At 35.6% G+C, this 13325-nt stretch overlaps 1 protein-coding gene across 2 annotated transcripts in view; it reads left to right on the plus strand.

The window, feature by feature from the left end:
- The window catches only part of TBC1D5 (TBC1 domain family member 5), a 316725-nt gene that overhangs the window by 244935 nt on the left and 58465 nt on the right, over nucleotides 1–13325 (plus strand). For both annotated transcript variants that reach the window (XM_084207646.1, XM_084207647.1), the window contains one exon: nucleotides 13234–13319. In XM_084207646.1, the coding sequence (XP_084063772.1) occupies nucleotides 13234–13319 (86 nt within the window). The remainder of the gene's footprint in view (nucleotides 1–13233; nucleotides 13320–13325) is intronic.

A 13325-nucleotide genomic window follows, 5' to 3' on the forward strand; every position in this document is an offset into this window, starting at 1 on the left:
AACTAAAAAATAGCTCGTGGTCTGAGAAATAAATGTATTTTCAAGGCTATTACTTGAATACCTGTTTCTTTCCTTTTCCTAGGTGTGACTTTAGGTTCCACTTAGGTGTCTGAAGCATATGTTTGTTCAGTCCCTTTTTTTCCATATATCTGAAATGGAAGTCTTGCTGTTCTTTAAGACCTATGCACAAACATTTCCAAGTCTGTCAACATTTTTCATGAAAAGGAATGAAAGTGAAGCCTCAACAAGGCATCATGGGTGCTGTAGGAGTCTAAAGTCAGTGCACAGATTATATATAAAAATAAGTGGGAAAATTCTGATCCTTTTTTTTTTTTCTTTTGCTAGTTGCATAGATATAATTCAGTCTGCCCTTGTTCCCTGTGCAGATAAAAGCAGGTTGGAAGAAATGACAAAGAGATTTTAGTCTGTAGTGCAACTTGTAAGTGGTGATTAACAAATTCAGTGCTTAATTATTTTTCTTCCTTCTTTGATGTTTTCCTGTGCATTTCTCCATCACAAGCTTCTGGTTTCTAATAGGAAATTACGTTTGGTTCAGTGCAATTTTTTCTCTCCTTATCCAGGGCTGAGTTTTTCTGCATGGCATTTCTTCTAAGATTTTGCTTGGGTTTTAATATGTGAAACCAGGGAACTCTTCTCTGAGAGACTGTTGCATGGTCAAGTGGCTTGTTTCATTATTTGTTGAGCATACCAAGAATGTTTAGTGTTGTTTCAAATATCCGAGAGAGGCTTGCTCTCTGCTCCTTGAAGCTTTAAATCTCAGCTGGACAAGGAATGCAGTTTAGAAGTCATGGCCAGTTGCAAACAGGAATCTACCACTTCCAGGTTTGCTAATATATATGTTGTCTTCCATATTATTTTTACAGCTAGGAAAATACCAAGTCATCTTACAGAGGGGAGGTTGTGGGGTATTTGGACTGAGAAAGGTTGGAGGTAGGTGGATAAAACTGAAAGGTTCTTTCAAGGAACAATCTTGTCATAAATGTGAAGTTGTTATCAGATGTTAAACCTGATACAGCTTTTCCACCTGTAACTTCCTATTCTGGAGATAACCTGGGTTTGTATATCTAAAGACATCTGTAATTTTTCTCTTTCCTTGCTCTGACATAAAAGGTATTTCCTTCTTACTTTTTGTCATGTAGTCTCTATCAGAAAAGATAAACTTAGGCTTGATGAACCTGTTGCATTTTGTTTGCCTCTTTTCACTGCAGTCATCACCAGGAGAGCAACCTAAATGTCAGAAGCAAGCTGTACTTAAAAGGTGGAGGGAATTTTTTTCTTATAGATGGACAAGTGCAGTTTCCTGACCTTTTGTGAAATCAAGCCTTACCAGAAGCCTTAGCATTATCCAGTATTAACAATAATATGAAAAGTAATTAGTACTTGCCATTAACCTAATGCTTGCAGCAGCTCTCCTGTTCACTTTGGGAACCCCAGTTGAGAGAATATTTTAGATACTACATCTCTGATATTTTTCAGTGGCAAAGAAGAGAAATACACATCTCTGTAATAGCTGAAAACACGTTAATGCACCTGTCTCTGAGAGGGGGCCTGAGAGATACTAATTTTACAGGCATGAGTATGGATCAATGCAGAATAATTGAATTTCAGCCTTTTCTGCATTTGGCTAGCTCCACTTCTTAGGAAAACGTGGAATGAAAAGCTCAAATCAGTGTTGTTGTCTGTGCATAGGGTGATAAAGTTAACCTGCTTAGCAGAGTATTTGTTTCACATTTCTAATCTCTGAACAGATAATTGCCTCAATTATTTATATTAAAGTAACTTCTACGCATTTACAATCTTTCTGAATATAAAAGTAGAGCTTCTTATGGAAGAATGGGCTATTAAAATTGTGTATATGTGAAATGAAAAAATAAGGGAAGGTTCTTTTATGTATATCCAAAAACATTGACTGAAGGTATGTGTCTGCATATTTAATACACCACGAGTGGCTCATTTTCTTCAGTTTTTTTCCTTATCAAAACCATTGAGCACTGTTAATTTTCACAGCAAAGGCAGCAAAATTAAGAAGTAGAGATATGGAGATAGGGCATTGGAAAAATATAAAGTGATTAAAAAACACAGTTCTAACTAGAGTTGTTCAAATAAAAAAAAAAATTAAAAAACCCAATTAGAAACAAAAGTCATAGAAAATGTGAACATATTGTGTTCCTTAAATAACCAGATGTTCTTTCCTTCCTGAAGGCAGCCAGGGCTAGGAATAAAGGTTTAAAACTATTGTTTTAAGTTAACTGTGAATTTTGAAAATCTGTTTTCACCCTTTAGCAAATAAAATTCTAATACAGCAACATAAGCAAAGTAATTTTCATCTTTGGGTGTTCTTATTTGTATGTTGTTCAATGCTGAAGTGTTAACCTTATCACAGTGACTTATTAGAAAACTAAAACACTACATAGAATATTACAGTTTTGTACCGCATACCAAGAACCTGACAACTGTCCTTTGTCTGAAAGCTTACTGTGTTTGTTCTTAATTTTTATGCAAAATAAGTTTGCTTTCAGATATTTTAGCATGGTGAGTTGTCCCGTTCATTGAGCAAGCTAGTTAGGAGCTTAATTCAGTGGAGAGATCTTTTTATCATAAGCTACCAATTAAAAAACAAAAAAAGAAAAAAAATAATGTGCTTGGTTGATGGAAATTAATTTGTTGCTTATGCTAATAATATTATAGCTACTGCTGTTGATATTTTCTCAACATTGTATTTTAGCTATTTGCTGACATTGAAAGTGGCTATATATTAATATTAAATTCTAGCTAAATCCATGGAGAAGAATACATGACATTTCAAAGAAGTCGTATTAGTTCGTCGTGACTGAAATTACAGATACTGCCAGAAAACTTAAGCAATAAAATACGATCATGCTCGCTTATATGAGGAATAGGTGGAAAAATCTGCATTCTAGCTTTTAACACTATTCACTATCTAAGCAATGAGTAACAAGGCAAAAACACATTGCTGAAATTTTGAACCAAACTCTTTGTACGTTTATTTTCAGCTGAATTTTCTTCTTAAGTAGCTGCCACCGTCTCATAGTTTTCTCCGAGCTGGTTTCATGTGCCTGAAAGGCTGTTGAGTTTCACTTTCTTCTTCTTCAGATAAATTCTTTTCTATACACTCATTAACTGAGGTGCTGCTGCAGAGCTGCAACTGTCCTTTGAACGCTGCCGTTATGTCAGTATTGTTGTTTTGCCGTTTGTGGCAGGAGAAAAGCAGGTTTGGGGTTGTTTTGTTTGTTTGTTAGCATTGTGTGTGCAATCTGGCATTAATTACCTCTCTTTAATGACCAGATTGCAGCCAATCAGAAGTTGGGATCTGGCGCTGCTCTGGCATTAGCAGCTCATTAATTTGTACCTCCGCGCAGAGGTACTGCTGGGGTGCGGGTCCACTTCGTTACAGGGGTACCAGCAAGGGGGAGGGAGGCTCTCAACAAACATTTCTGCTTTTTAGTTTTGATCATGAAGAATGTGACTGATATTTCAGGAGCAATAGTACATTAAGGGGGGGTTTAGGAGCATGAAATGTAAGTTATCAGGAAGCTGGGATAATGGATATCCCAGTGCAGTATGAGCTGCCTGTACTTTAAGTAAGGAGAGTTGCCTGGCTGAGTGAGGTCACCTGTACTTTAAAGGAGAGTCACCTTTACATTTTGATATATTACTGATAAAGGAAATGAAGTTTTCCAGAAAAGCTAACTACACATCTCTTCATCTGGAAGAAAAGGACTTAGGAGAAACAAAAAATAAATGCATTTGCTTTTAGTGATTCACAGAGAACTTCTGCTTGCCTTAATTTCAGTTTAAGTTTAAGATCTTGGATATGCAGTTCAAGATAGATTTTTATGGACAAAAAAGTGGCACCATTCTCATTCTTGACTTCTGCTTTTATAACTACATTCAATTCCTTGTACTGTACTCAAGCATTTTGGTGTTCTAACATTCCCATTTGCAAATACAGTGAGGTTAGATGTAATCTAAACACCTCACTTTAAATAAATCAATGTTTTTTCTGTAAGTGTATGCTCAGCTTTTTAATGGTGGCCATGATAATTACTTACTCTTTGTTTATGTTCATGTTCCTAAAATGAGAAACTCATATTTTCCAATGAAATAGTCTATGCGTTTTTTAAGAATTATTGATTTAAATATTCAGTTATTGTGCTTCATTAATGGAATAAGGTATGACAGGCGGCTAAGAGTTTAATGATGAATTACTTGGAATAACCATGTTGCCATAGTACCACATAAAAATAGTAAGTGTACCATGAATTAAAAATCCGCTTCATTTTTGTACATTTGTTTCTACACCTTCTTTCCCCATGCACCTATGCATTTTAGAATACAAAAAGGCTACGTGGTCAATACTTGTGATGCAATAGCTTTGTTATCTCTCTCAAAGTTCATTGCAATCTCTTCACTGTTACATTAACCATTTAATCAGCCCACCATAAAATAGTCATCCTCAATATATCCTGTATGTCACAAGCAGTATTTTCAGGGGAAAAAAAACTTGGAAAGTGGTTAGATTAGTCATCTAGGCAAGACTTTTCAAATGAGAAACCTTTTGATGTCCCTCTCATTCTGCAGCACCATATGCAAGACAGTAGTCATCACTCAAAGGAGAAAGCTGATCTCTTGGATTGCCAATGGCAACGCAGTTCCCAAGTGTTGCTCTCTCCTTAGTGTTGCACACACAGGCCAGTTGTGTGGGTAAGGACTCACAAACACTATATCCATCTAAGCTGAACAGCCATTGCATTTAAATTAATAGGAATGCAGTGGGGAATAATATGGAATGAAGCAAAGCTTCCAGAACAGGGGCACCTCCCATAGTTAAAGCCATGCCACAGGTAAGGTGGGGCAGAAGCAAAGGATTTGTCCCAGTTCTGTGTGGGGCCAAGCAAGGTGGGGCTGCAGTCCCCTGCTGGTAGCAAGAGCAGAACCCAGCCAGGTGACTGTGTTGTCCTCATTGCCCATCTTGTGGGGCCCAACAAGAAGGAGTGGGTGGTGTGGCTGCTAATTTCTGGGAGGGTCAGGAGGGGCAGAGTCTTTCAGAGGAAATGGCTAAATGTGAGTTTGGAACTATTGTTTCTACTTTTGGCTAACATTTGAAAGCGAGTCTCCAAGACAAGATGGACTAGAAAGTTCTCTCTGGAAGACAGAATTTTAAACTGTTCCTTCTATTTGAGCAGGTTGGCATCCTCAGTAGCAAAGTAAAGACAATTGTGATTGTACTTGCTGCTAAAACAAGAAGCTGAAACATTTTAAGCTCTTAATTACTTTAGCTACCAATAAAACATATTGCTTGTGAATTTCTTGGGGCTGTTTCTTTCAGTTGATAGGTTTACTTCTGTTTAAAATGTCATTTAAAGCTACTGACCCTCTGCTAAAAAATTTATAATGTTATTTATAAAATTACACTTATAAAATGTATTTAACAGTGTTAGAGTAAGGTGATTATGGTTCTTCTTATGTGAACCTGACAATTCAATTAATCATTTCTAGTTTGCAAGGGAGTTTATAAAAAGGAAGCATTTAAAACACTTAAAGCACTTAGATTCTACCTAATCAAAAGTTCTCCATGTCATAATTTATTTACCAAAATATGAAAAACACAAACTGTGGTTTTAAAATAAAATAATCAAACAAAAGTTGATTCACGACTTTTCAATAATATATGACAGATTAACTACTGAATCATATCCAGTCTATTATGATGGAATTTGAGTTCAGACTCTTCTGATAGAAATGTAGATATTCTGCTTCTGTAGCTACGTATTTTATAGTAGATATTAGTGTATCAATTGTAATGAAGGCTATTTGAGTATATTTGTATTAGGAAGAGCTTCTCTGAAAGAGCAAAATACTGTCAAGATAGAACTGGGAATGGTATTTTTTATCCTTTGCTATAACTTTTTATGGAAAATTAGGTTTGGAGATGTTATGTCCTTTGTCATTTATCTTTTTAAGGAGCAGTAGTGATGAAAATGGCTTTCTAGGATAATTCCTCATGACTGGAATCCTAAATGAAAGGAGTTGCTTGTCCCACAGCACCAGGCCCTTAGCTTCTCTTTGTGTTCCACAAAAAAAGACTTGGATGTCATATCCCTTTTGGTGTGGTGTGTGCATGGGGCTCTGTGAATGAGCTTTTTTCACTCCCCTGGGGACCTTTTTCAAGTGGTTTATGTAGCAGATTACACACAGAACGTGACTTATTCTGTTTCTTCTCCTTGTAGTGAAAATAACCTAATAGCACCTTAAAATGTTCTTGTTTTTCCCTGATATGTGAGATTTGTGTACAGACATGTATCTGGAGAAGATGTAATGCTGTAAGTGTGCTTACAAGGGGTGTATAAGTATAAGCTTCGGATAACTGCATTACTCACAAAGCCATCAGTGAGTTATGCAGGTTGTCCAAAACGAGTGCCAATAAAACCATAATGTGGTAGCTTTTCTGTACATAAAGATGTCATATTTTAAATCCCATAATTTGGAGCATTCCAGGGTTTAAAGCGAGGCTTGCTGTGTGTTCCTTTCAAAAGCCTGGAGCTTTCCTCCACAATGTTGTAAAACTCCTGTTCCTAACTGTGCGAGGCTGCAAGATGCCAGAGCATAAATCTGTCACAGGGTAGAGCTGAACACTGTCAGATTTATACCTTACTATTTAGTTAATTTACTTCTTAAAACCAAGGGTTCAGCTGAAAAATAGGCAACTAAGTTAAGAGGCGGATTTAAAAGGTACTTAAGCGATTCTGTTGATGCAAGATGGGGATTTTACGCAGGTTATGAACTTGAACATTGGCAGGTCGGAGTCTTTTTGTCTGGAATATCAATAAAAGCTGATTTGGTAGGATTTGATCTACCTGTTAAAATGCAATATGCTGTAATACTATAAATGAAAATAAAAAAAAGGCTTCCCAAGCAGTTAGGACAAGAAGCCAAAATACACAACTAGAAATTTCTTTCAGTCAAGTCACTGAAGCATTTTTAAATCTCACTTGTCATTTTTTTTCAGTTCTTCATCTCTTGTCATAGAATGCCCATGTGAGAAAAGGCATGTGTGTATGAAGTTAAAAACAGACCATAACGCACAGTCTTTAAAATATCTTCCTGGTGTCTGAAATTTCTAGTTGCCAGGGGAATGGAGGGTTGTCACGTAACAAAACTGGAGATAATTTATTTCAGCCTAATCAGAGTTCAGGGGTCTTCCATTCTTGACCCAGTTAACTGAATTTTCTTTCCTTTTCTGTTTTTTTCTGGGAAATTTTGTTGCTTAGGGGGACAAAAACCCCTCCTTAATTTTCTTTAGAAACAATTAAATATGATAATTCTTCATGCTGTTATTGCATTGTAAATAACAAGGTCCATGATTGAGACCCTTAGCATCTTCTGAAAAATGTAAACAGGAAGCATTATTCCCAGTTTGAGGATTATGGCATTCCTTTGCCAACACCAATATTAGTGCATGGATCTCCTGACTCCTGTGATTAAAGGAAGTTCTTTATTAGTTCTGTGCAGCGTACCCTTCATGTTGTGCTGCTTTCATACACAGGGTTGATAGACTATCAATCTGTGTTTTAGATGGTATTTTGCTCTTGGCCTTGAACCACTTTTGAATTGGCAATAGTACCTTATATCTGATTATATAGTACCTTATTATCTAATGTCTCGCTGGGTTTTTTCATTCTAATAACTCAGTGGTTCATGGTGGATAAAATACCTTTTGTGCCCCAGCGGGTTGCTTGCTGCAGAAGGTATAATAAGGGAAGAGGAGAATTAGCAGGTGAAAAGAAAGATTTGTATGTTTTGTTTGGTGAATAGTTTTGGTTTTTTGGTTTTTTTTTTTGTTTTGAGTGCTTTGGAGTTTGGGGTGGTTTGGTTGTTTAGTATACAAAATACTGTGATATGTTTCTGTAATGTTAAGCCTCTGCTTATACTGTGTAAGTGTGTTCATGGGGGGAGGACACAGCTGCCTAAACATCTGACAAAATAAAAAGAGGAAAGGTGAAATCCTCTCTCAAGTTATTAGATAATAATTAGTAAATACTTCACATTAATTATTAGTGCCTGATGGAAAAACTGCTGCTGAACTGAACAAGCTGTATCCTTTATCCACATCTCAGCTGCTATATTTCAGCTCTGTTCCCAGTCAAAATTTTGTCAAGTTTATGTCATTTTTAATGAAAAAAGTAGCATAGATGATCTAGCAGGAAAAGGTCAACCTTTCCTGACCTCTCAGTCCTATTTGAATTTAGGGTCACATGATCCTCCAACTTTAGAAACAAATGAACGGGAAAAATAGAATTTTAATACAAAAATTTCTTAGGCAGTACAAGAATTATGAAGAAATCCAGTATTGCCATGTCAGCTGACAAAGGGAAAAAGGAGAAAATTGTCTCCCTAAAAATAATTGTTTAAATAAGTAGAACAACATTCCATCATGATCCTCCTTTTTACATATGTTTTGTTCAGTCTGGGTTTTGATTTAGGCTTAAAATATTTGTAGTTTTGGGGAAAAAAATGTTTGGCAGCATTTGGATAATATATTGGAAAAAATTAGTTTTAAAACATTCCTTTTGACACTAGTGAGATGATTATTTGATTATTTTGGTCAGCCTGTTGTGTCTGGATGTAGAATTCACTCTGCTATTTTGTTTGTTTTGTCTCTGTTGCATTGAGATTATCTGGTTTCAGATACAATCTATTAAGTGGAGTATTTTTTTAGTAGCTGTGGTTTTCCCACCTGTCTACCCTAAAACACCTGCAACATATGTTTGTGTAACCCTGCAATGCTTTGTGGTTTGGGCCTTGAGAAATATCCCCAGAGCATTTTGCTTATAAACAGCTGAGCAATTCATTTCTCTGATGACAAGTGTTTTTCCCTTGGCATTGAGGCAATAGCATGTTTGCTAAAAGACGTCTCATTTTTCCTTAGATATATTGAAAATCTTTTTCCATTCTTGTCTCTTATTCTGAACCTTCAGATCTTCTGCAAAATTGTATTTGGTTTTTTTTTTCCCCTCGTTAATAAAACTAAAAAGGGAGAAAAGAAAATACCTCAACAAAGAATGTTACCATGATTCCTCCACTTGCACCTGCATGTAAACTTTTAAACCTGCTGTGTATTCAGGGGGTGAGATACCAGGTGCACTGTAGAACAGCCTGTGACTTGTGTCATACACAAACATGCTTTCTAGATCCTGTCTGTTCCATGGGTAACGTGATGCAATCTGTCTCCAGAGGCCAGGAAGGAAAAGGGGTTTACTTGGAAATCTGAGCATGTGGAGCAGGATCCTTAGCTGGTGGGAGCTGCTTTTTAGCTGTTTGTGCAGGTTTAGGAAATCGGTTGCATTCAGTGCGATTCTGACCACAGCATCACTCCCTGGCCTAGGAAAAGTGCAGCCGTGAGTATGACTTAGCTCAGCCCCGTGGCCCTGCAAGAGAATAAAGGCAAACAGAAAGTCCCCAGAACCTCCTGGCAGCCGTGGGAATTGGAGTGGGTTAGTCTGGGGGGGGCTGAGAATAGACAGGAGGACAGGGAGGGCACTTCAGCAGGCAAATGAGCCGGCAAAGGGCGATCTTTTAGGCAAGGAAAGACTCATAAGCCGGAGTGCCTTGGAGATACCTGAAACATTTTCAGGCTTTTTTCCCCTTTGGATGGTGGTTTATACATTTTGAAGAGACAAAGTCCAAAATCACATCAATTTCTATGTGCTTCTATATGTGAATTTCAACACTCTCCTTTTAAAAGCATGAACTGAGCATTTTCTAGCAGTTGAAACAATGTTCACTCTAAATAGAGATTAAGATTAGAAGAATTATAAATCCAGCAAACTTCTACTACAAAATGGGTGTGGGAAAGGGGGGGGGGGGGTGTTCTAGTATTGTAATAGACAGCTTTTTTCTGATTTCTGCTCTATTTCATTAGTAGAGGGGAAAACCATATATGTGTTAATCTGTGCAATGCCCTCAGCCCTCATACAATTTCTCGGAGGGATTTAACAAACATTTGAAGGATTAATTTCACTGTCATTTTAACATTATCCTTTTAAGAAAAAAAATTATTTTGTTCAAAATAATTTTGTAACAAAATAATGTACATATATTGAAAAGAAAAGGAATAACTTTACTTATTTAAGTAATGAAAAATACAAATTGGATCTTTCTAAATTGCACTGTGTAGGGAAAAACTGGTTGCTGTGAATATTTTAAACAACAGAGGTATTTTTTTGGTAAATAAATTTAGTCCTTAGTTCTGATACATAGGTTGTCATTTAGGGGACAGCTCAAATTGAATGCTTAGAGAGGGGAATTACTTTAAAATTCTTAAGGAACAAGCATTGTAATTGTGTAGGTTTTGTGTTCTGCATTTTACATATAACTTACCAAAATAATTGAAAAGAATACAAAACCTAAAGGACAACCAAAGTGACATAAAGATCATAATCTTCAAAATAACGTATATAACATATTTTTTACTGTCTGAATTTCAGTTTTCAGAAGTTTTTTAATTTTCTGTGGTGATACTTCACAGATACTTGTCTACTAACCAATGTATCAGGTTGAATATTGAATATTGAAAATTTTGAAATATATTGAAAATATAAAATATTTTATTATTCAATATAAAAAATATTGAATTTTTTTGAGAGGCTATCTCAGTGATGCTACACAAGAAGTCACAGTAGTAACCCTTGGCATTCACTGTATTAAATTTCTAATGTTTTTTCAGAGAGTTTTTTTCCACTGCATGTAATAGTACTTTAAACTGCTTCTTCCTTTGATACCTTTAAACCTCACAGGAATTTAAATAGGCTCTTGTGAAAGTAATGCTTGAGCCTCACTCATATGTTTGAGTTAGATGTTATTCCTATTAATGGCTTTAAGTGCTTAGATAGTAGATCAGCTTTTCATGTCTTCAATTGCTTGCCATTTCTGCATAAATATGTTTCAAATAATCTTTTCCTCTTGTTTTGGTTTTGGGTTTTTATTTAATTCAGAAGCAATGTGTAATAATCTTTTTAATTCAGAAGCAATGTGTAATAATCTATTTCATTATTTCAAGCACCGTTCCATATGATCTTTTCCTCTTGTTTTGGTTTTGGGTTTTTGTTTAATTCAGAAGCAATGTGTAATAATCTTTTTTATTATTTATTGGGTGGTGAAAAAGAAATTTCAATGTTTTTGCTAACTATCAATATATACCGAGTTATTGGAAGCAAATTGCAAATCTGGCTAACACCTGATAACTTGTACTATACAAAAAGCTGTCTTATGGCTTAGAAGTGTCCATTATTTTAGCTTCTTACTCTTCAACCTTACCCTTCAAAATATGTAAAGAAAGAAGTTACTTAATTCATAGGAAAAAAGTTACATTGTGTGATTACTCAAACAGAAGTCACAGAACCATCAGTTATCCTCATCACGTCAGTTTGGATTTGATTATCATAGAAATGTATTGAATTACCAAACTAGAGCAATAGTAACTAAAGCTGATTCATTGTTATTGCTGGCAGTTGATGAGGACTGACTTTCAAGCTCTATGAATTGGTAGAGTTATTCAAACATTGTTTTTATAACAGGAGATGAAAAATGTAGAGCAGCCATTTCAGTGTGGGTGGTAGGATAGATGAGAATTTTTTTAATGCTTGTCTAATAGCTTTTAGTTGCTTCATTTTTTAATGAACATTACAAACATATATGTTTGAAGTGTTTATTGTGTTTCCAAAGAAAGAAAATGAGATATTTCATACAAGATTAAGTCTAACTGCAGGAAACAATCTGGAAATTCCCACCCTTAAATATGCTTCCAGAAATCATCCTGGCCTTTAGTATCTACCAATTATATAAATTTTCTTCCCTCCTTTTATGCTCTTGCAATGTTTTGGTCTTTAAAATTCAAATTTAAAATTTCCTCCAGAAACAAGATTTTCAAGGAAGGAGGGCTATCTGTAGCTACATGGAAAATGAGAGGATAAGACTGTAGATGCTCCAGTCTGTAATGAAATCTGAAGAGCAAATATACCATGTGAAACTGAAACACCTGAAGACTGACTCTGTCAAAAATATAATGTACTCTCACTTGTGAACAACAGTTTTGGAAAGGTCAATGCATGGTTCACTAAAACTGTATTTACTACTAGCAGGACTTAAGAAGGCAGATCAGAATATAAGGCAAAAGCCAATAAATGATTAAACCTTTGTAGGAAGTACTAAGAAAGTATTTAGATCTCTTTTATACAAATCTGATCACTATGCAGAAATTTTTACCACTTTACCATTTTCTCTTCCACTAGAAATTATTTAAGCCATTTCTCTTTTATATATATTTTTTTGAAGGGCCTCTCTATACTGCTCTGTTATTTCATTTCCATCTGCATGCAATTCTTTTTACTTAAAAATATTTGCTTTTGCCTTCAAATAGTGTCCTTTAGGATGCATGCAATCGATCATGATACTTTATGCATATACTGCAGTCTACGCTCAATGTTCAATGGATTCTTAGATCCCAAAAGGATGATTTCAGGACTACTGAAGGCAGCATATTCCATGAAAGAGTTTCATTGTGTCAGAAGTGGACAATAACAAGTGGATTCTGGTTTCAGTATTAATTATATACACTTTATTACAGGACAACAGCTCTTTATTTGGTTTTCAGTAGGGTGAAATTTGGAGAGGAAAAATAGGCTCTGTGTGCCATCTAGTGGGATTGTTCAGGCTGTCTCACTAAAATTAATTCTTTGCTCAACAGAGATACTGCTTGTGATGTATTCAGTTTCAAAATGTTTGCTATAGTTTCTCTATACTATTACCATTTTCTTTAAAAACATAGCACTTTAGCTTGGAGGTGGTCAAATTCTATACCTGACCTGCAGAAAGAAATCATATCAGTACCTGTTTTTGTGCAAGAATTATTGATTTAATTAGGAATGTTACCTCTCCAGCAAACAGACTCTTCCATGTGGAAGAGTACTGATTTCTGTGACCATGCAATGGACTTACAGGTAGAATTTGGTTTGATGTTAAGTATTTTGAGTCTTCACTTTAATATAAATTACCTTACTGACTTCAAAAACCAAGATCCCAGGAAAAGAAACTTGTTCTGTAAGTTTCTAACCCTCTTTAATGAACATACTTCATGTCTCTGCCTAAAATCTCCCATACATTTACAATGAAGTACTTTTTTTTATTTTTTAGCGAAATCCAAGACCGGTGACTCACCAGTTCCAACAAAATTTAGATTATTACAAAGCACGTGGAGCAGACTTGATGAACAAAACCCGGTAAGC

Source organism: Fringilla coelebs (assembly GCF_963513975.1).
Source record: "Fringilla coelebs genome assembly, chromosome: 1".
Lineage (NCBI taxonomy): Eukaryota > Metazoa > Chordata > Aves > Passeriformes > Fringillidae > Fringilla > Fringilla coelebs.